The following is a 25,194-nucleotide window of genomic DNA, read 5'->3' as shown; positions in this document are numbered from 1 at the left end:
GTTGTAAACAAATAAAATTTGAGGAAATCATTTATTTTTTATTTTTAATAAATGTGGCAGATATTGTTTTCTGTATTTCTGTGTATCCCATTGCTGGCTAAATTTAAATACAAAATTCATGATGTCAACTTACAATTTCTAAATCTGTTCCTCCTGGTTGCGAAGTCTTGCCAGGCTGTTAGATTTAATAATAAAACAGCTCATTATCATTGCATCATACTATACAATAAGTTTTTTACTTTTAGCATGCACTACACTACAAAATTCCTATTGCGGGCGCCTGCACAGGTACACCATTGCCAACCTGACAGGTACACACAAAGTACCGACACAGGTACTTTGCTGCTACTCCACAGGTAATCTGCTGGTGGGTGCTGTTCAGTAGCAACAGAATACCAGTGTAGGTACTCTGTGTGTACCCGTCAGGTACCTTGGTGATGGTGTACCTGTACAGGTGGCCACAATATAGGAATTCTGTTGTGTTCGCTTACACTTGTATTGTATCTCAAAATAAGTCAAGGGGTTGCATGCAGATAAGGTCATTATGTCTGGTATTGTAACAGTGGTAATTTTCATAAGGAATTTTTTGTGCTTGTTTTTGAATTTATTTAATTAATTTCTATGTAGGCTTACACAGATTGTCAGATTGGTAATTTTCATAAGGAATTTTTTGTGCTTGTTTTTGAATTTATTAAATTAATTTCTATGCAGGCTTACACAGATTGTCAGATTGGTCCACAATCTGTGACACTTTATAACATGTGACATGATCTGATCTGAGGTATTTTAGGGCTGAATTCGGTGCACACCAATCCACATATATTTCTCCATGTGGAAATTAACCAGTCTGCCTGTATTTACGCATGCGGACATTCGCCAATTCTAATGAATTTATGGAAAACAAAACCATGCAAAATTTCACTAATCCACTTATAAATACATGAGGTGATACATCAATGCATGTGCATTTTCACATGCTGACGTTAACCGAATCTCATGTATTTCCGCATACAAACATGAGGAAATACACTGATCCCCAGTGTGGTCTTTGTAAAAATCCTTTTGAGGGCGTCCAAGTATTTTGCATGTTCAGTGGCATATCAGGGTCAGTTGTCTGAGGGGCAAAGATAAACTCCCAGTGGCATTATTTTTATTTAAGCCCAAAAAGGTGAAATAATACATCATTTACTGGGGCAATTTCCTTTTTGGGATAGGTTGGTTTTTAGGAAGTTGAAATTTTATTTTGGGAATTATAGCATGTAAAACTGCCATTATATTCCCACTGAATTCAAATCAATACAATTACTGCAAAAATGATAATATGGGGAATTGCCCCCTTCAAACTTACACCGAGACCACAATACTTGGCCAAATGTAACAATTGAGGCATCAAAATTACCGTATTTTAATTTGTTCTCTCCTAGTATTTTCAAATGGCAAATATAATTAGTTTTAAAAATACAGGTATATTTATAATGGCCGAGTTGCTTCTTGTGACATCTTTACATGCCTATTTATTATACTGTGAATGAATTTATCATATTGTATACATGCAATTATTATTTTCATTCTGTGAGTATTGTTATGTGCCCCAAAATAATCCATAATATTTATTAAAAGTTATACATTTTGTCATCAGATATTAGTTTTCAGTTGTATTGATATTGATCTCTATAGGTTTGTTAATTAATGGAATATTCTTGAAACTCATATGGAAAATGATAGTAACATGCAATCATACATTTAATGGAAACTTAAGAATGATCATCATCTCCCCAGAACCTTCCAGAACAGTCATTAAGGGGTGTGGTATGAGCGTTTGGACAGTATTTATTTTGGGACATTAGAGCACATCAGACATATCAAATTGCATTCTGAATACGAAGAATGTCATTCTGATATCAAATAATTTTCATTTTTGAAATTGCAATTTAATACACATCTTATGGCAAATCATTAAAAATTGATATTTTTGATATTTAACAGCACTTGAAGTAAACTTTATAAATCTGATGATTTATACTTAAAGTGTATGTAGCTGGGATGAAATGCCGACGATCAATTGAAAATTTTGACCTTTCGTATTGAAGATATGGATTTTTTCCCCAAAACACAAAAAAAAATTGAGGTCTTTTTGCAAAAAAAATCCATATCTTCAATATGAAAGGTCAAATTTTTCAATTGACCGTCGGCTTTTCCTCCCTGCTACATACACTTTAAGAATATATCATTAGATTTATATAATTTACTTCGAGGACTGTTATATATCAAAAATTTGAAAAATATCAATTTTTTATAATTTGTCATAAAATTTGTATTATATTGTGATTTTCAAAAATGAAAATTATTTGATATCAGAAAGACATGCTTCGTATTCAGAATGCAATTCGATAGGTCTGAGGTGCTCTCATGTCCCACAAAAAATACTGTCGAAACGCAAATAAACGCCATTCTAGAGCCCTTAAGGCCACAGTAGTAAGTAAATGGTGGTGCTACAGCTCAAGAGCTTGATCATACTTTTCCTACATTCGACCTTGCATGATTTTTGAGTTGACACAGTCATGAAAATAACTATAGATACTTGACAGACCATTAGTAGCCCAGTTCTGAACCTTTTCATTGATCATTCATAACAATAGGTATCTGATGCATCAGTGAAGATAAGAAGGGATTATAATATATCCGTAACCTTGATATTATAGTACATCTCGAGGAAAAAGTGCAATGGACATGTTTTCATTTTATGTTTCAAATATCCCGCATGAAAATTGAGTATTTAACCCAAAATGGAAAATGGAACAATTTATTGGAAATCTGTTTAACAGATTTTTTGACATCTTTTTCTGCACTGTATTATACCTAAATTAAGAAATTTTATAAATATTCAAAGAAAATATAGGCCATCCAAAAAATTTAGATTTTTACACATTTTGGGGCAAAAAAGGAAAAATAAGCAAAAATATCCAAATCTGTTTTAACAGCTTCATTCATCAAGTCATAACAAACAGCCTACATGCTTAATTTCTAATAAAATATTGAAATTGTGAAAAATATAGGTATTTATTGATTTTCATGTTTTTTCTTGCAAATATGCTAATAATATGCAAATTATGAAATTGCAAAATGAAGTTTCTACATAGCATACATCTTTCAAGTGTGATGTTCAAAATGACAGACATCAAAAAGAGATTCGATGAAATGTAAAGGTGTAGTAACAATTTTGGCATGGATTGTCTGGTTAGGAAAAGTACGGTAAGTTGAGCTGTATTACAGTAATCATGGTACAGTACAGTACACAATAAATCTGATTGGTTTATGTTATTTGTTATTTTTTGTAATATGTGTTATTTTTAGAACTGATGTATACTGACTAAAAGAGTCTGATTGGCTTGTGGTGATGTAATAATCTATTTTAAGAAAAAATGTAATGTGCAATATATGGGATGATTAAATGTTGTTATATGTCATAAATAGTTAAGATTGTTCTGGAATGGTGAAAACTGATATAAAAGGCCTGGATTGGAAATGATTGGCACAGCAGTCTAGAGTTATAAGAGGGAACTCTTTCAAACTTATGTTAGCCAGTATTGGTACAAAGTCACCATTATTGTGTGAAGTCTTCAAACTTCAGTACCAGGCGGTAGTAGAGCCAATAGTGCTTGATTTTTTGTCGACTCAAAGAAGCGGCAGAATGAAGTATCTCCATCAACGAACTGTGACATTTTGCTGGACTAACATAATGTGCTATCTGTCTGTCAAGTGGAGCAGAAAGCTTGCTCAAGAGGTCTCTGAGCGAGGAGCTTATGGTCTACATAGAAGACCATTTGGGGAACATTAGTATAGCAGCTAAGATAGTGAAAATATAGTTAAGGACTTTGGAATGTTACTGCGGTAAACCAGGGGTTTACCTTGGATAGACAAGATCTTGGACATTGCCAGATCTTTGATCAAGAACTAAGACCATCAATGGAATCTCATCAGAAAGTCAGCCAATCAAGATCTCCAGACTTGGTTAAGTAAACGTAGCTAAAGAAATTCTTAATAAATTTAAGATTGATTCTTGTATGATATATTGCATTGTTCTTTAATTGACAGCTATACTGCTTTAATTAATAAACAGTAATTAAGGTGTTATATAATTAACAGTGTGTTTGTGTGTTTGGTGTTGCATGAACTTGGGAGCAGGTGATTTTGGTCCGGGTCATTTTAGTGACCATATCAGTATAATTATGAAGAGCTTTATTTCAAAACCCCTTACATCCACTTGAGCAATTTTGAGAAGACATCAAAAAATCATCAAAAAAAAGTACAAAAGCAGTTTTTGGTGGTATGCTTGGGTAGAATGAGCATCTCGCTCAAAATTGCTTTTGTTGAAAACCCCCGCATGTCAGTGACTTTTTGATGATTTTTTGATGTGTTCTCATAATTGCTCAAGTGGATGTAAGGAGTTTTGAAACAAAGTTCTTCATATTAAGTATTTTTATGAAGATAAGTGCAACATGTTTAAGGTTAGGTGCATTTGATGATCTGAAAGTTATGTATTTCTACTTACTTTCTTATTTTGATTCTTTCGTTCTTTCTTTATTTCCTTCTGTTAATAATAATAACAATTAAAAATATGGACGGCGGTCCCAAATAGGTCATGGGAAGACATGGGTAGTTCATACCACACATAGTAAATATTCATGCAAGACAATTTTTGTTTTAATTTTCAGCCTATTTTACAAGTTGACCTCAAATCACCTCTGACTGATATGGGGCCCTAGTTTGTTCACCCACCACTACAGACAAGGTTTGACACCATAGGTAGTTAGTATGGACCCTCCAGATCACTGCTAGGTAGTTAGTGGTCTCAAATTTCTACAGGTCATTTTATACATGATGTGTAATAGCGTAAAATAAAGAAAATATGACAAAATTAAGGGGTAGGGGAAATGTAAATTCCCATAACTCATTCATAAAAATGAATTTATTTTGGTATGAATGTGTAGCTAATTGATTGTTCTAACTTCCTAGTATTTATTTAAAAGCAACCGTAGGTTTCATTGGATCATGATTGGAAGTGGACAGTCCATACACTAGTGGAAAATCAGATTTTTCACAACAATGTGTGGGGTGGGTGTGTATACGACACTGGCTTCAAATTTTACAACTGTGCCAATTTCTATTTTCAAAATTAATTAGGTTTCCATTTTTCCAGCCATGGCTTAATTCTGAATCATATCTAGGCAAACTTTGATGTTCTGGTTCAATTATTTATGTATGTGTATGTTTGCTTGCATGTTGGTTTGTGTTGTTTGGGTTTGGGGTAGGTGTATGTGGGGGTGGGTGTGTATAGGGTGCGGGGTTGGGGTATTTTATGTGTCTTCATATGTCACTGGACTATCTATATAAGTGCCACTAACAAAATTTGTTTGGTAAGTTTCCATTCATTTGAGGTTGCTGTTCCTAGCCTAGAGTGGGAGTAGATGTACGGTACTTTGCGTTTATATTCTGTGCGACGGGCAAAAATTGTCTGGAATATGTCTATATGTTTCATGAAGAAGGAGCACAAGCCACAAGTGACCGAGACTAGTATATATATCAGAATTGTCTTAAAACTATTACAAGTGTTAGTCACAAATTGTGTGGAACCTGGTAAACTGCTAACTATGTTTGTAATCCTATCAGTTATATTACCTGTTTGGGTGGAGCTGATGTTTTAGACTTTGGAGTAGGCTGTGGCCGCAGTGAAGAAGTCATTGGTATCTGTGAGAAAGGGGATACAGATTAAATTAAAATTGATAACAAAGCTCAATTGCAGACTGACATTGGAACAGTCCATCAGTTGTCACCAAGAATAGCTCACAGACCATCAGCTGAATTTTTTAATAAGTTGTGGTGCTTTTACAATCAAATGAATTCCAGATACATATGAATAAAACAAAACTTGCTCTTCTTATAAAAATGAAGATATACTATCGGCACTATGTGTCTCTCGACAATCAAGGCCTTTTCGCAACAATACAGCCTATGAGCGATGAGACAGACATTGAAGCTTCATAGCTATGATAAGCTATCTGAAATTGATTTGTTTGTAACAACCAGGATGATGATGATGACACAAGCATCTGTTGTTGGTTTTTCAAAGCAAATCATGCAAATGATGAGATGGACATCAAGTACAAGGAATGAATAACAATGAATAAACATGACAAACAAGAGACAACTAGATTCTACACAATCCAGCATAAGCTGCATGAAATGTTTTAATTATGGCCAGTAAATTTGGACTGGTAACGCTAAACCTGTCTGGATCAACTGGGCTGAAAGACAAATGGCGTGAGAATCTGCATATGAATGTCAGTAACATGCATCTCATGTCTGATATCTATGGCATGCTTCTATCAACCATTCATTGCAGCAACAAAGCCGATGTGTAGGTACTGAAAATGGTCAATGAAAATGAATTTGTGCATACTCTTTTCAAAGTTGATCTATATTTCTATACTCAATCAGATACTGCTGCTGCTTTCATCACAAGCTGAAAATGTGAAATGCAAGTAGTGAAATGATAACATGATAACTACATATGTGTGCATGCATCCATATCAAAAGGATGCACTTGTCAGCTGCTACATGTGTCTATTTTACATAATACTAATAGCTAGAAATAAATACCAAACTCATCTCAAGTGGAGATCACTTCAATAATAGAGGTTATCCACGTTACATGTGTGACTTCTAACAAAAGGTGCTGCTTCCCGTAGTATTCCTCATTCAAACCAATTCAATGCACATCCTCCGAGTTATTTGCATGACTTTGGCGAGCTATTTTGAAACAGTCATGGTTGCACATGCAGGCACTTCTTTGGAAAATCCTAAACAAGATATAGCAGTCGCTGATAGGATATGCCGTTTATATAACACAGATAACCTCTATTCCTAAAGCATGTGACTTGTGGATGGTTTGAAGTGATATCCACTTGAGATGAGTCTGGTATTTATTCCTTGCTGTATGTAGCAGCCGACAAGTGCATCCTTTTGATAGATGTACACATATCCATCTGGTGCTGAAAACTACATCATGTGGCTGAAATGGCAGTGCTGCTGTGAGACATACACATAATAATGCAAATTATGATTCAAAATGCTACTGAGAACACAGAATGTAATGTGTAATAAGAAGTGAAGCAAACATTATTGACTGGATTCATGTGACATGATCAAGCCAAATTAAGACAATGTCAAGACCCGATTTACCCGATTTCTATTTTTTAAATTGTTTTCAACTTTAACCTGACTTTCTCAAAAGTTCATTATGATTAAAAAATCTGACATTTCACAGTGCGGCCCTCATTTTGTTTGATCAAGTCACATATAAACATGATATTCTTGTTGTGTGGCTCGAGGTAGAAGTGTGGCTACACACATACACATACTATGAAGTGACAAATGATGAATATGAAGAACTACCTGTTTGAAAATGATGACACAGTCATCTACACTCATTGAAAGGACAAAGGTTAATAATGGATGTGTTGCTGACAATACGTTATACACATACAATGAAATCGCACAATGAAATACTACATTTTATATACTCATGAAATTCACATTTTCGTTATAAAATCCCATAAGCCTTTGCGTGTAGACCTCTGATGTCATCATTTGACGTCACACCGATGTGCACATCATTAATGAACATTGTTACTGCGCATTTCCACAGCACTGAAGTGCGCAGTAACGATGCGCATTGCTGTGACGACATCATTGATCCAAACGCAAAGGTTTATGGGATTTACCGAAAAAGTGAATTTACGATTTAAAATGAATAAGTGCCGATAATGATGTGATGCTACTATGTCTAGTGGCTAATCAATCTGCACTGAAGTGCCGTTGAAAATGCATACAATGAGGTTGACATTAATTTTATGGAACATTAATGAGATAATAAAAAGAATGAAACACTGCTGAAGTTCATTATATCATAATACATGTATTATGAAGTCAAACTGCAAGTAAGTGAAAAAGTCGTATCTCAGATGATGGTGCCAACACTGATGAAATGCTGAGAAGCAAATGATGATTCAAAATGGAGTGCTGAAACTATGAAAGTGTTTTGTAACTGTCTACATGAGCGTGCAAATCAAGCATTCTAATGTGTATGATGTGACATGATACTGTGCATGATGTGAGCAAGCCATTCAAGCCATCCATTCACCTCAAGTGCATCAGTGACATCAGGTACAGCTGGTGTAATAACAATGGTCTCGGCAGGTGTAGTGACCTGTTGGATAACAGCAACCTTCTTGATTAGTAAAATAGTGAGATTATTGCATCAGTACTATGAAGCGCACTGTGTAAAAAATGAATATGTTTGACTTTTCTAGCTTGATTGTGCATATTTCTAACATTATCTTTAGAGAGCATGGTGGACAAGCGGAACAGGCTCCAACTCATAATCAGAACGTTGCGGGTTCGAGCCCCGGCGACGCCATTGTGTTGTGCCCTTGAGTAAGGGACTTTTCTCCACCCAAGTGTATAAATGAGTACCAGCATTCTTAAATGCCTGGAAGGTAACAGACTCGCTGTGGAGGAGGTGTGGCGATCCCCCCACAGCAACATTTCACAGTTGAGTCTGGCCTAATCGCTGAAGAAAACAGGATGGGCACTCCGTCCTGTAAACTACAGGTTCGACTCCTTTACCTTTAGATAATTATACACTACTGAATGTCATTTTCCTGTTCCTCATAAGGGTGTTGATATGCTTCAGGGTCATTTATTTATTTTATTCATTATGTATCAATTTTATTGCTTGGAAATAGTCGCTTTCAATTTTTTTGCAAACAAAACAAACTAAGTTTTATGATTTTAATACTATTAAACTGAAATGTCAAATGACTTGGAAAGTAAGAGTTTGTTATGGTGCTTTCAACAATAAAATACTATCTATTAATGTTCATAGAGTGCTTCTAGCTTTCATTCATAGCTTTTTCATCATAGTGCAATGGGATTAAAGTGTAAATTGTAAGCTTAACCCTAACCCGCCTGAATACTACAAAATACTACTTGATATATGCGCTATTCGTGCATGCATCCCACGTGGTGTGATGACGCAATCGCCCTAAGTGATATATAGGCACGGTTTCGCTGGCCAGCGAAGCCCAAGACCTGTGGCAAAGTGTCGCCGACCGAGTGCTTGGCATGCGAGGGTCTCGGGTTCAAATGCCACCCAAAGCAAACAACTTCTTTCCTTCTTTTCTCTCTTTGTTCTTTCCTTCTTTCCCTAAAAAGCCCTTAGGCGGTTAGGGTTAAAGGCTTTTAGATATCAGGAAATGCAATGTAAGAGAAAGAAAAGTGGTGTATTTTATTTAGCAACTTTGAAGTGCATTAACATGCCCATATTGATTAATTTGGGGGGCTGCAAGAGTTCCAAAATGCAATGGGGGAGAATCAGATCAGTTGCATCTAAATTGTGGACTAACTCCTCAAAAGTCTTTTGGGTCTTTTTTTCATGTACCTCCTGCACCCGTATTCCCACCCACTGGGTACGGGCCTCTCCTCACATTTGATCAAACACTTTCAATGTGATTCAATAGAGAAGTACTAATTGTTTATGTTAACAATTCCTAGCATTTTAATAAGTTCCCACAGTGCACTTTGTCAAATTTGCAAGATAAGAAAAATGACTAAAATGTGAAGTGATCAAAAGATGTTTTGTGAATCAATCACCTCAATTTGATCTGGTTCTTGCGTCGTTTGTGCGCCATCATCTGGAGTGATCTCAATTACAGGTGCTGCTGTAGAGAGCTGTAAGCAAAGCAACACGTTAGCATACTCAAGTTAGTAGATGTTATACATAACCTTTTATGAAAATGGAAGAATATCCAATAAAATGTTTGGTTTGGTACATCATGCTACAATATCATATTGCATTCAATAATGCTATCAGGCAATGGCATATTAATGTTGTGCTTTTAAAAAAGATTCATTTCAATTTGAGCATATAAGATATATCATATTATATTTTGTATTTCAACCATCTCAATCAAACTTTCTTTATTACGTTGTGTAATATGTATAATGCATCAAAGCAATATGGGAGCATGACTGAAGAGTAAAAGTGAGATTTTAAAGACTGTATTGAATCAAAAGCAGTCGCATTTAAGCATACATGTCACTTGTAAGATCTCTGTTCTTGTTATTTTAACATTTGATATTAGAAATATATCTGAACTATTGCAGACGATGCTGTTATATAATTGATCACCTTCTGTGCTGGTGCTGATGGGCTGAAGTCACTGCCTGGTGTCAATACCACTACTGGAGATGACGGCTGTAAATCAAGACAGTATATCACACATATGTCACAACATGTAGAATATTTATCATATAAAATACTAATACCATCAAAATATCACATGAAAGTTTGCATATGGGAAAAGGACAAATGTTTTTTGTTGTTTTTCAAATTTGCTTTAGATATACAATTCTATGATATGTTACATGCTTGTTTTTTTGTTTAATCTAATTTTATAAAGAGTAAAATCTTGCATTTTGTCTATAAACCACATTAACATCATTGTTAATTAACAAAGACGAGGGACTGGTCTATCGATATGCTTGAATGAACCGCTAAACTGTTCGATGGCTTTCTTGTACAAAATGAAATGTGGTGGGAGATTTAAAATGCATGTGCACTGAGCAAACTATGATGCGTACGCACACTGCAGGGCAAAGAACAATGGAAATTGCCATAATTTGCGCGCATACTGCCGGGCAATGACGTCACATGTCAAGTGGTCTATAGCTCTTATTGATGTCACGCCGAGCTGAGGCCGTATATGTTTTATTACCATTTTGGACTAAAAACTAAGCCCATAATAGTCCTTACCTGCTCAGTATCGGTAATCTTTGTGAATGATCCTGGTGTTGTCTTTTCAATTAATGTTGTACTTCCCTGAAATAACAATCAAATCAACAACAGTATTACTTATCAGAACGATAACAAACCATTTTACCCATTCATATCCACGAAAGACTTGTGGAAGAACGTCAACATGCTATACGGCTAACCAGACAACCTGTGTAGAGATACATTGTCACAATGGGATACAGTGGGAGGGACATTGACAACTTCATGTGAAAAACTTAAATGAAATATGAACAACTTTGAAGAGTCAACTCTATCTGGAATGTACGTTAAGACAATGGGGGGGTGGAACATCGACAACTTCATATGAAAAACTGAAATGAAATATGAACGACTTCAAAGATAACTCTGTCTGGAACGTACGTAAAGACAATGGGGGGGACATCGACAACTTCATATGAAAAACTGAAATGAAATATGAATGACTTCAAAGATAACTCTGTCTGGAACGTATGTTAAGACAATGAAATGTTATAAATTTTTGTAAATACAAAATCACACAAGTACATACACATAATATATACATGACTCCTGTACATTGGATGGATTTGAGATCAATCCTGTATATTACAATTATAAATATAAGGTAAAAAATAGTATGTTTCAAAGTTGCCGCATGTGATTATTTTGCGGTGCGCATTTGTCTTGCAGAAATCGACTTAATTCGGTTTTTTTCCCGTCACATTTTCTTTTACCAAAATATCCAAAAACATTGGCAAACTTTGAGACATACTTTTTGGGGAGCCTAATAGGATACAAACGATTCTTTTACAAGGTGGGCTCACAAAATGTTTTTTGGCTACACCATTTTCATGATTTTCAATAACATGGAACTTTACAAGTTACAATTCACCCATAACAACATACACAACTGTGCAAAAATAGTACAAAACATCTTGACAATTCCACTTTTAACAGGTATATACAAATCACAGACAAACAGTAACCTTATAAAGTCTCTCATCGGCATGAACAATACACATATTATTCCTAATCATGTGACAAATCATATAACATTGATAACATTTCCAAAATGGTTGTTGTTGCCTGCTCTGCAGCCCAAGAAGGATGATGAGAAGTTGAGAACATTGATTCCATTATAACACTTATACATACAAGATGTTGAAAATTTACCTATATAACTATACAAATAATATAAGGGCTATATTTACTCAATACTAATAACATGCACCTTATGCATGCATCAAAGTTCACAAACCTTGATTCTGTTGTATCTGGCTCATCAGAGTCTCAACTAATAAATTATGGACAATTCACATTATTTGCTGTTTCAGTTACTGGCTGTTCCATGAGGAACATGAAACATTCATCAAATTGAAATTTCTGCAACAACATTGCAAACAATATTGACAAAATCACACATATAAAGTGATTTTATTGAGTATTTTTTCCTTTGTTTTTCAAATTTCAAGAAGTTTCAACAGTTTTCTTTTCATGACAAAAAATGTGAATCCTTGTCACTACATTCTACAGATTCTACACCTAAATTAGGGTGGGATTTGGTAATAAATGTTCACTGTCAACTATAACTTTCCAAGCTGAAGTAGGACCACTTGGACAATATACAGAGCACCCTCATGTTCTACTGGTATCCAAATTAGAGAAGAATGATTTTATAATGATATGATTGAATGCATCCATGTATGAATCAACATAATGTGACACAATGCAAGTACATGAGGCAAATGTTTGCAAGTTTGCAAGGTAAGTAACCAGTTTTGTTGTTGTGAGGAGCAAAGGCCCAGTCACTGAGAATTTTGTTCAGTCAGAAGGGAAAGACCATCCAAAAAGGCTGCTTTAACAGAAAATTTTGATTTACCTTCATTTACCTAAAGGAAAATATTTTTCTGAGGGGGTAGTCTACCTTCCCTGCTACCCTACCCCCTCTAGTTATGGAAACATGGCACAAGCTTAAAATGTGTCTATTTGGTAGTTATGCTATAAGATGAACTTCCATACCTTTTCTATAAAACCTAAAACTGATGTTTCATGTTGAAAATTAGTGGTGTGGATGTGGTGAAAAAATAAATAACTTGTGAATTAGTCCAAAATAGAAATGTGTTGGGATACAGCAAACCATAACTATGAACAGAATCCAGCTTTGCTTTGGGTATAAAATTGTTCCTTAATAATATCATATTTACATCTCTCAAATGTTGTCCCCTCCTGACAAATTTCTCATTTACTTGCATTTGGTAACATACTTGTAACAGCAAAAGATATGAATGACATAAACATGTAAGATGCATGTGATAATAGATAACACCAATTACCTCCCGATGTCGTTTTTTAGATGATGCAGAGAGCCCTGGTTCGACTCTAATAGCAGCTCGACCAGAGGACTGTTAGAAGATGTTATGTGCCAAGATTAAGAGAAAATACATGCCGGGTGATACAAGAGAAATGTGTCAGTAAATGTTAACCATTGTTAGAAAGAAAGGATTAGAGAATCTTTGATGGGGTTTCAGCGATGTCTGTCAGAGGATGTGACATCATGGATAGATTTTTAACTATATTACATACTTAACTATATTTTATATCTATACAACTGTAAATTCCTTGAGTCACAGGAGATGAAATCTGCATCACTTTTGCATAGTCAATACCTCCAAAAGGCAGATTTCAAGAAACCTTGATCTTGAACATCCCATTTTCAAGAAATAATTTTAAATACAGGTATTTAGTAAGTCACTATAGGGAAATGGTGTTTTTGGAAGGTAACCTTCCAACTATAGTCTTGTCTCCTTATAACTAACTACTTCAGTTCAATCTTTAGCAAAGAGCAATAATGTTTTGGTTTTTTTTGATGATGCAGTATACAGTGCTTTCTTGAATATGTAACAATTCATTGACATTTTCCATTTGAAATCCATATACCCTTTATTGTAGACAAGACTTTAATCTCCCACACAAGGGGTGTAGAATTTAAATGGAGTTACTAGTTCAAATAACCCTATTTGAAATTCACACTTCCTGTGTGGAAGATTAAGGTCATGTCTTCCTTAGGGGTGTGTGGATTTCAACTGGAATTACCCATGGATGGGTTTGCTCATCGCTAGTAATTCAACTTGTATTGTACACCTAGGGGACTAATTTTCCTAAGTACAGGGTATAATCTCAGTCAGTGTGTCTAGGTTATTCTAAATTTGGCCAAATTAACGGGTTAATATTTGTTTTTGAAAATAAAAAGTATTTCTATAAATAAATTTATAGCCCAACTGCGACAGTTGAACAACATGTGTTAAAAACATGTATGCTCATCGATTGCAATAGGTCTATAAATTAGGTCTTAAATGGCTCACAGTTAACTCAGTGTAAGCCACGACCTCTGACCTGTAACTAAATTGGTCCATGCCATGATACACATGCTAAAGATCTGTAAAAAAACTATTACCTCTTCCACGTGTGGAAATAGCCAGTCCTCAATACCTAAAATAGAAGTTTCTGAACTTTCTTCAGAAGAGGGTTTTGAGGTAGACTAGGGGTTGGGTTGTGGTAGGATTAAAAATAAATATGGTGAATAAATAACCCATAATAAGCTAACCGAATTTAGAACTATAAACTATAAATTTGAAGCGAAACAATAGCTATAGGTATCCAAACTCTTTAAAATATCATTATCTACAGAAAATAGTCTTAAAATGATCCTCTAAATATCTAAATATTCGGTTTTGCTACCAATTTTCTTTCACCCAAATTTTAAAATTTCAAGGCCTATACTAAACAGAAAATGAGGCGACTGTAGCAATTACCTCTCTTGCTGTGAATAGCCAATCACTGATGCCCAAGTCATTAATGACATTGTCAAAACCCCTTGGCGTTTCGGCTGTACTAATGGCATTATTAGATGCTTCTGAGCTCTCAGTCGATGGGAATGTTCGTGCAGTTGGCTGGGTGTGTGCAGGGCAGGTTAGGATGTGGTGAAAAAATAAATAACTTGTGTATTAGTATAAAATAAATACCTTGTGTATTAGTATAAAATATATACCTTGTGTATTAGTAAAATGTATTTTCTCAAATAAAAACTTGGTAAAATTGACATTACTATTATTTTATTTGACAATATTCTTGATTCTCCATTTCTAGTCTACTGAATTTATATTGGAATAATAAAATAAAATTTAGAATGTAAAATTGCATTTTCCTTATTTAAAATCACATTGTTTGATTGCCTACTCAAGTTGAAGGATTGAAATTTAGCCAAATTACCTGGTTCACAGGAAAAAACCAATCACTAATACCAAGATCCTCCACTGCATTATCAAATACATTGGGGGTTTCAGTACTAACAGCATACTGGAAATTGTTTGATGTTTCTAATCTCTCTGTAGATGGAAAGGTGCTTGTGGTCGGCTAAGGGAAAGTCAGTCAGGGTGGAAACAAAATATAAGCTCAAGTATTAATGTCATATCGAAATGTCTGTTTTTGACATTATGTTTTTAATTTATTATTATTTAATTAGATCAATTTACCTATAAATATCTGACATTTCTATATATGACAATAAATCAATTACTTCAAAATTCTATTTATAAAACAACTTTGATCCAGAGGAGTGAGATTGTATCCAAACTGTGTGAAACACAGTGGACCAGATCACTTGTGATCAAGCCATCAGCCTGCATGACAAAGGCTCAAATTGTGTATACATTTGTCTGGATTTGCCCAACAAAATGTTTCAATTGTATGAAAATTTGTGTATTTACTTTGATTTAATTTGTAAAGCAAGGAGACATTCTGCTGAAATTACCTGATTCACGGAAAGAGCCAATCGCTAAGGCCCAAGTCATCAACAAAATTACCATTGGAATTAGGAGATTCTGAGACACCAGCGGCATTGTTGAAAACAGACCCATCTGTTGAGGAGGATAGTGGTCTTGACGTGAGGCTAAGGGGATAGGTTTCAAAAGATAATTTGTTATTATCATCATCACAATTTTTCACTGCATATGGGGTGCATCTTTAACAAGTGCATCAAAGCACTACAATAATTGTGAATGTCAGTATGGATTCGTTTGTGTCTTACTTGGGCTTTGATTGTTATTTATTTATTGATTTAAATTTCATTTATTTATTTGAACGTACGCTTTTGTATCAGCAGCACATGCCTGTTACATCCAAACAGTACTGGAATGGCTTGGGACCGGGCAGATTCAATTGTATAAAAATTAATAATTTACTTTGACAAATTTATAAAACATAGAGGCATTTTGCTGAAATTACCTGATTTACAGGAAAGATCCAATCGCTAAGGCCCAAGTCATCAACAAAATCACCATTAGAATTAGGAGATTCTGAGACACCAGCAGCATTGTTGAAAACAGACCCATCTGTTGAGGAGGATAGTGGTCTTGACGTAGGCTAAGGGGATAGGTTTCAAAACGCATTTTGTTATTATTATCATCATAATATTTCACTACATATATGTAGTGTCTTTAGCAAGTACGTTAAAGCACTACTATAATTGTGGATGGCAGTATGGTTTCATGTCATAGCTGAGCTTTAATTGTAACATCCAAACAGTACTGGAATGGTTTGGGACCAGGCAGTCAGTGTATAAACTGTACATTATTCAAAACTAACTTCATACTTCATGTATACAACAGGGATAAAAACAAGCACTGACATAATTTCCTGAAACTGCTTTAACATTTCCTGAAAATGTGTATTTCCCTATACTTTGTACAGGGAAGCAAAATTCCCTGAAACTGCTTTAACATTTCCTGAAAATGTGTATTTCCCTATACTTTGTACAGGGAAGAAAAATTTCCTGAAGATTTACATCCCTAATAAAAGAATGCTGCGATTGTGACACTTGTTGGCTTTTATTGTATCCATAGAATGCTAACATTAATAAAATCAATTGTACTAATATCATTTTAAATGAAAAATAGAAAAATATCTGTAAGATAACCTTGCAATTCTGCTAATAAGCAAATAATGCTTTATCAATCCATTAAAAAAACTTTTTATAAAAGAGAATCATTAAAACCTGCAAGGGTTTCTATTCTAAAACAATAAATGAGGAAGGCATTGGATTACCTCTCTAACTGGGAATAGCCAGTCACCAAGACCCAGGTCATCAATAGCATTATCAAAAAAGTTTGGTGATTCTGTGGTTGTGTGCATAACAACTATAGGTGCTGATGATGTGGGCTAAAGAAAAGATGCATTGTGATTATGTGCATGATGAAATAAAATACGGCAAAGTTAATGAAACCAATATATATAGAGAAAAGTGAATACATTTATATAGGTGTTATTATGGTGAGTATTATAATTGGTGCGAAGCTTCAAGAATCATGACAAATGTGAAAATGGTCATTCATTAGGCTATTCGGTTTATATCCACACATTACCTATAGAAGACATTACCTTTATAATCTAGCACACACTGATTATGGTCATGTCTTTCATAGGGGGTGTATGGAATCCAACTGGAGTCACATTGGTGCCTCCAATGTTGATGTGATCATATATGCAATACTGCCCTCACTTTATGTCTATTAATGCATTGCAGTATTGTGGCATTTCACAAAATGTGGAATCTTTTTGAAAAATTACAATATTTCTTTTTATATTTCCAACAGTTTAATATATTTTCACATTTATCAAACACAAGTATCCCTTTATTTGTGTGACCACATACCAGTAGTAATTCATAACGCATGGGATGAGTTAAATAACCAAATTAAAATGAATAAACACAAATTCTTGAATGAAAAAAGAAAGAAAAGTATGATAAAATGAAAAAGTGCAGATATTAAGAACTTAGATGTATGCAAGTTGCAAGGTTATACAGATTGATATCAATCTGTTCAACATCTTGGGTTAGTAAAGCTTGCATGGAATCGGCACCGTAAAGTGGACATTATTGTGCAATTTTTAAACTGGTTCAGTTGCAATATTAAACTGGTTCAGTTGCAATATTAAACTGGTTCAGTTTACATTTCCAAGCTTCCTAGCATTGAACAATAAACAACAGGTATAATATCCGCGCATTGTCGTTTTCATGGCAGCTGCTTACAATGCAAAAAAATTTGTACAGCAAAAATTTCCAACACAGTACTTTGAACATAATGAAGAAACAACACGCTCATCTTTTAGCAACGTTTCTTCCAAGTTTCCCCTTTGTTGCCTTAAGATGGCCAATCTGATATTTTAGCCTTTTTGTTTTACATGTTACAATAATGATTTCTTACCTTTTGAGAACCATCCAGTCCCCATGATAGGCCCCCTGTCTTATGTAACAATGCCCTTAACTTATCTTACATATTACTTTACCCCTTCTGCACCCCATACAGGGCATAGGCCTACTATTTAAATGTTCATCGTTATACATAGAACAGAGATACTATCAATGTTAAGTTTTCCACGCACATCGCTATGCATAGTGCTATTCAGATGGTTCTCTCTTCATGAAAAGTACAGTTAGATACAAAAACCTCCTGTGTTCGTGGCCCCTGAACATGTTTAAAACAAAACTGCCAACCAGTTACATAGGAAGTTTTGCTTTAAGCATGTTCAGGGGCCAATGACACATGAGGTTTTTCCTGCCCAAGGACGACATGCTAGATGCCAAAGTTATAACACCAGAAAATGGTTTCCAGTGTTGTCTATCATGCGATCTTGCCATTTTACATTGAGATCCATTTAGCATAGAACTCCACATAGTACTGCACACTGAAAATTTAACTTCAATACTGAGAAGTCTTGTCAAGTTCTCAGCATTTTGTATTTTATTTTGGTCTGCTTGCATGAAGGGGAAAGGTTGGATCTATTGGCATACTCCATCACCTAGTACATTTAAACCCGACCTAATTTGACTCAAATCTGCAGACTAATGTACTTGTAAGTACCTGAACCCACCATAAGCCCCACACACTTGACAAAATGGATTCAGAAGTTATCTGGCGATTTATAATGGGTTGAAATTTTCTATATTTCAGCATCGTTTTTTCTTTTCAACATAACTGAGAACATGATCGTTTTTTCTTTCAACATAACTGAGAACATGATCAACCTATCGATTATGTTGAGAAAAACACAGCATTTAATGTTTAATACAAGCTACATTACTATCATACCTACCTCACTTTTGCAAAACCAGTTATAACAAACATGAAGAAAGAGCCATTATAATGTACTAACTAGCAAGTTGTTAAAGTTGTTAAACCAATCTTAGGCAAGTAGAAAACAACAGCTATATACTAACTTACACATACGAGTTACAGTCTCATATGCTAGTATCCTTTTGTAGTTATTATATCCAACATGTTATGTTATATTTTGTTATGTTATATTGTGAAATTATTTCAACTGGTAAATAAAAAAAAAGTTGCAATTGAGATACAACATACAATGTTGAATATATTTTAATATTTACCCAGAGAAGCCAGGGATGGCTGTTCTGGGTAATAATTAAAATTTATTCACCTTATCAACCTAGAGAACTAAGAATATTAATTTCAACATACAATGTTAGAGATATATGTGTTTTTGTGTTAACATACAGAATCTCTTGTAGACAACTATCAGTAGCCATGAACAGTTTAATACTACTCAAGAAATGAATTGGGAGATATTGTAGCCTTATGGAAATTCTACCATATTGAATTGTCACACATAGGGATGAGAATAGTGCACCGGAGAATTGAGCAATTACCTGTATCTTAGAAAACATGAACATAAAGGTTTTGTGCATATAGTGATTAGCAACTTATGCATAGCAAATACATGCACGCACTGAAAACAAAGTTTGTAATCGAGTGCTTAATGGTGAAGCCATAGAGGTACATAATTTCTCATCTATGAGTGACAATTCAATAATGGTGGAGCTAACTTCTCCTGTTCCAGTATTAAATTCAACAAGTAAATGAAGAAACAAAGCCCTGTACAACAAGTCCAAATATTGACAACGAAATCCAATTGACAAATCAATGAATAATGCAAAAAATGTTAAAGAAAGCTTGTTTTACCTCTACTTTATCAGGCGGTGCTGTGGTGGTATCTTTGTTGGGTGTGGTCACTTCTTTGGGAGTGGGCGTAAGCTATATAAGAGTGCAAAGCAATACACAACAAACAAGGCAAGCATAGTTAGGTTAGCTTGTCAGTAGAAGAACTTATAAAACTACACATGCTCACAATTTAGGCATTATTAGCAAAATACACTTTTTTTCTAATATTGCAAAAGAAATTATTTTGTTAAAAATACACACCAGTTACAGATTCAATAGCAAATCTATTTTGCGCAAGATTTTAGCAGCCTATTAGTAGTAAGAATACTGCTATTGAACCTATTATGAATTCAAGCAGCTTAAGACACCCTTGTGATTTATTGAGAACTTATTTGTACTTTTTCATGAACCAGAATTGAATACATTTGATAACTGCATAGCTCTTTAGCTGCCAGGTTTAGCAATATGAAATGGCTTTTCTTCCATTACATCTTTAAAATATGATCACTTATGATATTTTAAATTAAACAATTGTCTCCCAAATTCATTGAAGGTAGAGCAGACTTACTAACTGCATAAATTGAGCCTGCAAAGATTATCTATGCAAGACATGGCCTTAATTTTCCACACAGGGAGTGAAAATTTCAAATGGGGTTACCTGAATGGGTGACTCCACTTGAAATCTACACCCCACCCTGTGCGTGAGATTAAGGCTATCCATGTGGGGTGTATGGATTTCAACTGGATAGCCCAATCAGACATAGCCTTATATTCAAAACAGGGAGTGCAAATATCAAATGAATGGGCAAATCCATTAACAATATACACCCCGTGTGTGGAGACTAAGGCTATTTATGTGGGGTGTATGGATTTCAATTGGAATAGCCCAACCAGCTCCCTGCAATACAAGATCACTATTGATAGATCTAAAATTAGTCATGGGCATTTACATTGACCCACTGTTAATGCAACCCACAAAACATAGATACATACAACCCCAACACTATTAAGGGAATGTTACTAGTTCAACGCTTTGAACCTACTGAGAAATGATTGCTTTGTCTGCCCACATGAGTCTCATCAACTTAACACTCGATGAGTGAAATAATGTTCTCTAATGTCCTGGTTGAATGAAAGTATGTTAACCCCCTGAGCACTACCTGGCGAACTAACATTGCCACTGATTGGTCAATTACATGATATCTTCACTTTAATCACCAATCAGAATGGAGCTTTGCAAATAATTCACCCCAATTTTTTTGCGTGGTGAAATTATCCTAACAATGTTGTCCAATTGATAATGAAAACTTCTTTTTGGCCAATCGGCAGGTAGTTCTCATGGGGTTAACTTTGGAAAGTACTACTACATACAGATGGTACTGACAACATTAATGACTCGGTGGAAAAAAGGCAATGATATAAATCATAACATTGCCATGACAACAATAGCTAACAATTACAGTACTTTTGTTAAAGCCTATAAATATCACCTGGTGAAACAGACAGGAATTTTGATTCCCAACGGAATGAACTCATGTAAGAATTATGTTCCCTGACTGACTGCAACAAGTCAATGTGCTTTGAAACTTATGAATGTTAACATTTATTTTGACTACATGACTTGTTTGAAGTGCTGTTATTATTTGCATCAATGTGAATTTCTTCAGCATAAACTTTAAATTTCAAGTGTTTTGTTGTTTTTGTTATTAAGTTCATTTATTTATAACATTTGGCTACTAAATTAAAGGGATGCCAACCAAATATGACAGGACTGGGATATGGGATTAGGTCCGATTTTAGAAGCAGGAGGAAAACCGGAACACCCTGAGAAAAACTTTCAAGGACAAGCATGGATCGGCAACCAAACTCGCATGTGGCAACATGTGGGGAATTGAACCCGAACTGCAATGGTGAGCAGCGAGTGAGAAGACCACTACACTAAACTGTCCTCCCAATCAGTGACGGTGCCAAAATATTTTTTGGGTGGGGTAGGGGCATGGGGGCAGAGTTCGGGGTAAAATCAACAAATTACATTTGGGTTTTTATTGGGGGCAACTGGGAGGGCCAAGAGTTCTGACTGGGGGGCACCCCCCCAAGCCGCCTCTGCTCCCAATTGTTGCTGCTGTTAAAAAAAACTGAAATGGCCCAATTTCACTTAATCACTTCCCAAGGGCACACTTATCGGGTGATACTTATGATTAGCAATAACAAGTTTCATCATATCAAAGAGTTTTACAGAAGTTGTTCTCTGCTACTGTTTGTGTCCAAAAAATCAATTATCTTTCCTTAAATTGGCCATCACAGGATGCTGCTTAATTAAACCACAGCTATCTAAATCAGAACACATGTGTATGTAAATCAATACAATATATTTAACATTGTCAAGAATAAATGACATTCAAGGATGTGCAATGAGATACTTCCTAAATTAGACCACCAATGTCAAGCATAGGAAGTGTTATTGTCGTTAATCTATATGATACAAAATATCCTATCCAAAGGGCAAGGCAGGATTTCATTTGGGTCGATACAATCTCATCCATGATAACGAATCGCAGACTATTCTTGGTGTTGTCTTAGATTACCAGTCAAATCATTGAGAACAAAGGCATAGATCCCGGGGGATGGAGGATAAATCCCCCCAAATATTTTGCCGGGGATGTCCATACAATCATCCCCCCAATGTTGACGCCTGTATGTGGGTTTCTGACCAATTAACCTCATATTTGGCCAAGCCCCCAAAGTGTCAATTTTTTTCGCACTTTGCGCAAATTTATTCCACTTGTGCACTATGTTTTATCAGTTTAGGTTCAATATGGCAAAATTGCCAAAAAATGCTTTGCCTGCATTTCTACCATGATCTTATTCCGTCGCCAAAAGGTGCTGGGTTCACTATACTTTGAGAAATTTTTTCAAACCCCATTCCCCCAATGTAAAAAAGAAATCTACGCCGCGCCACTGATTGAGAATTTGACACATCTCAAAATAACATTATTACAGCACACATTTGGAATCAACTTGACAGATAACTAATTACAGTGATTATGATGGATTAGGGTTAACAGGTTTGGGTGTAGTCAACCTCAAGGTTACGAGAAGGAAAGACAATACAATGTATACATTACAATGTATACATCACATAATGGGATTTTACATCAACAAATTGAACACAAATTTGATAGAAAAACCATTACCTCCGGTTCAACTATGGTCAGAGTAGGACTTGGGCTGACAGTGCCAGAGGGTAAAGATGTAGGAGTGGCTGCAGTTGTAACAACTTCTTCAGGCTCTAAACTAGTTGTTAGCTATAGAAGAGCAAAATAAGCAAGGAGAGTGCAGAGTTTGTACAAGTTATTATTGGGAGTTGGTTAGTGCAATTAGAAGATCTTCTCATTAACACAAGCATGTTGTAAAATTTAGTGCCTTGACTACTTGACGATGCACAACATACTTGTACAGTACATTTCTATGGATCTTGGGATGCTACATATTCCTTAGAAGAAAATGGGCACATTCTTATTAGTTATTTATTCTTTTAGTTCAGCATAGGCTTAGGAACCGGGGGCCGGGGGCTCAGCCCCCTCAATAATTTTGATGCAGGGGCTGGAATTATTGTGATAAAATAGAGGGAAAATGAGTTTGTGACCTATATTTTGCAAAATTTCTGACTCCCAGAGTGGCCTACCAAAATTTGTTCAAGTTGTAGCCCCCACCCAATATTGAAAATCTTCCTAAGCCAATGTTCAGTATAAACTTCATGTGACATTAGGCTGAACCGTCTACAGGCATGTTTCAGATATCATATTTTCATATTGAAATGAAGCAATAGTTTATCATTGCCCCCTTCCCTCAGGCGAGTCACAAATTTCCTTGCTTAAATTCCAATGTATCAAGAGTCCCCATACAGGTGCATAGTGCAGACAATGGATACCACCTGGGATCAAATTGTGGAAATGTAACAATTCACAATGACATTTCTAATCTATATCAAAGTTGCTTAAAATAATATCTAGTCCCAAGACTGTGTTAACATTGCTGCACATCAGATTGCATGTTGGCATGATAAGTTGTAGGTGACAGTAATCTGCAAACTGGTTCATGCCGTCATTTCCCAGAAACACTCAGTGTCTCAATAAAACAGGTACAACCAATGATGCCACAATTCGGCTACTTGGCAATCAGTTGCCGCTACTTATTTAAAAAAATGTGCATGACCATATTTAACATCAGCATGAAAAATGCATTCAAATGAGTACAAACAAGCCCAGTATTGGTTCAGTGGTTTTTGCGCTAACTCTTGATATTTGGAGAAAATTTTGAAGCCTATGGCTAGCACGCACAGCATTAAGAGTCAAATAATAACATGTGATCTTCCATAAGGCTAGACATGAGATTACAGTCATTACTGGTCTAATTTGAAATGTCTACTTTACCAATTATTAATATCATGACACCTAGGTGTAGGTCAGGGTTGGCATATATATCACTCCCATATATATAACCCCTTCCTCCAGTCTCACTCTAATTTAATTATAATTAAAGCAACATTAATCACCCATATTTATTTTATATCAAACTCATATCCGGGTCATCAGCTCAATAATACATTAATTAATAACAGTAAAACCTAATTTGAATTTTAATAAGGGAATTAAATTTTAACTTATTAGGTCAGACTATGACTATGAATCAAATCTAAAATGATCCTATATCAATTCTCTAATTTGTTCATCAATGTGTTGTATGTTTTTCATACAAGACAACAATCAGTACAATAGTATACAACTTTTGAAAGTGCTAGTATAGACTACTTGACATGTGACATCATTGCCCGGCAGTATGTGCGCGAGTTATGGCAATTTCCATTGTTCTTTGCCCTGCAGTGTGCGTATGCATAGTACCGTATTCGTCCGAGTATAGTCCCATGTTCGAGTATAGTCCCATCCCCCATTTTTTGAAAAATTCCAGAAATTGTAAAAAAAAAATTTTTAGTTATTTAATTTTTCGGTTTTGGAGTGTCCCTGGACCTAGACCTTAAATGCTAGGATCATTCATGGTTGACCTAAAAAAAATTGCATGATGTTTTGTGTTTTTAATATGAAAATTAATCATTTGTATTCATGTCATACTCTATTAATGATTTCAAAATGCATTGAATTTAAATGCATTTTTATTTTATTTTTTAAAAATAAAAATAAAATTTTAAATTCAAGTATAATCCCACCCCCCAATTGTGAAAAATTTTCACCTAAAAAACGGGTGGGACTATACTCGGTCCAATACGGTAGTTAGCTCAGGGCA

At 35.1% G+C, this 25,194-nt stretch overlaps 1 protein-coding gene and 1 long non-coding RNA gene across 51 annotated transcripts in view; both read right to left on the bottom strand.

The window, feature by feature from the left end:
• Window positions 1-25,194, bottom strand: part of LOC140154836 (uncharacterized) — a 210,216-nt gene that overhangs the window by 42,225 nt on the left and 142,797 nt on the right. For 43 of the 50 annotated variants that reach the window (XM_072177437.1, XM_072177440.1, XM_072177432.1 and 40 more), the window contains 8 exons: window positions 23,088-23,198; window positions 19,915-19,986; window positions 10,877-10,942; window positions 10,253-10,318; window positions 9,715-9,792; window positions 8,204-8,269; window positions 5,680-5,748; window positions 134-175 (listed from right to left, as the gene is read on the bottom strand). In XM_072177437.1, the coding sequence (XP_072033538.1) occupies window positions 134-175; window positions 5,680-5,748; window positions 8,204-8,269; window positions 9,715-9,792; window positions 10,253-10,318; window positions 10,877-10,942; window positions 19,915-19,986; window positions 23,088-23,198 (570 nt within the window). The remainder of the gene's footprint in view (window positions 1-133; window positions 176-5,679; window positions 5,749-8,203; window positions 8,270-9,714; window positions 9,793-10,252; window positions 10,319-10,876; window positions 10,943-19,914; window positions 19,987-23,087; window positions 23,199-25,194) is intronic. The other 7 variants (XM_072177459.1, XM_072177468.1, XM_072177476.1 and 4 more) reach the window with 3 other exon arrangements.
• Window positions 14,276-15,365, bottom strand: LOC140154841 (uncharacterized). The gene is made up of 3 exons (XR_011859320.1): window positions 15,146-15,365; window positions 14,689-14,826; window positions 14,276-14,414 (listed from the first exon to the last, which is right to left on the bottom strand). It is a non-coding gene; the product is annotated as an uncharacterized lncRNA (long non-coding RNA).

The sequence above is a fragment of the Amphiura filiformis genome, chromosome 6, assembly GCF_039555335.1.
Source record: "Amphiura filiformis chromosome 6, Afil_fr2py, whole genome shotgun sequence".
In the NCBI taxonomy this organism is placed as follows: Eukaryota; Metazoa; Echinodermata; class Ophiuroidea; order Amphilepidida; family Amphiuridae; genus Amphiura; species Amphiura filiformis.
This window is presented reverse-complemented; position numbering and strand designations above follow the sequence as displayed.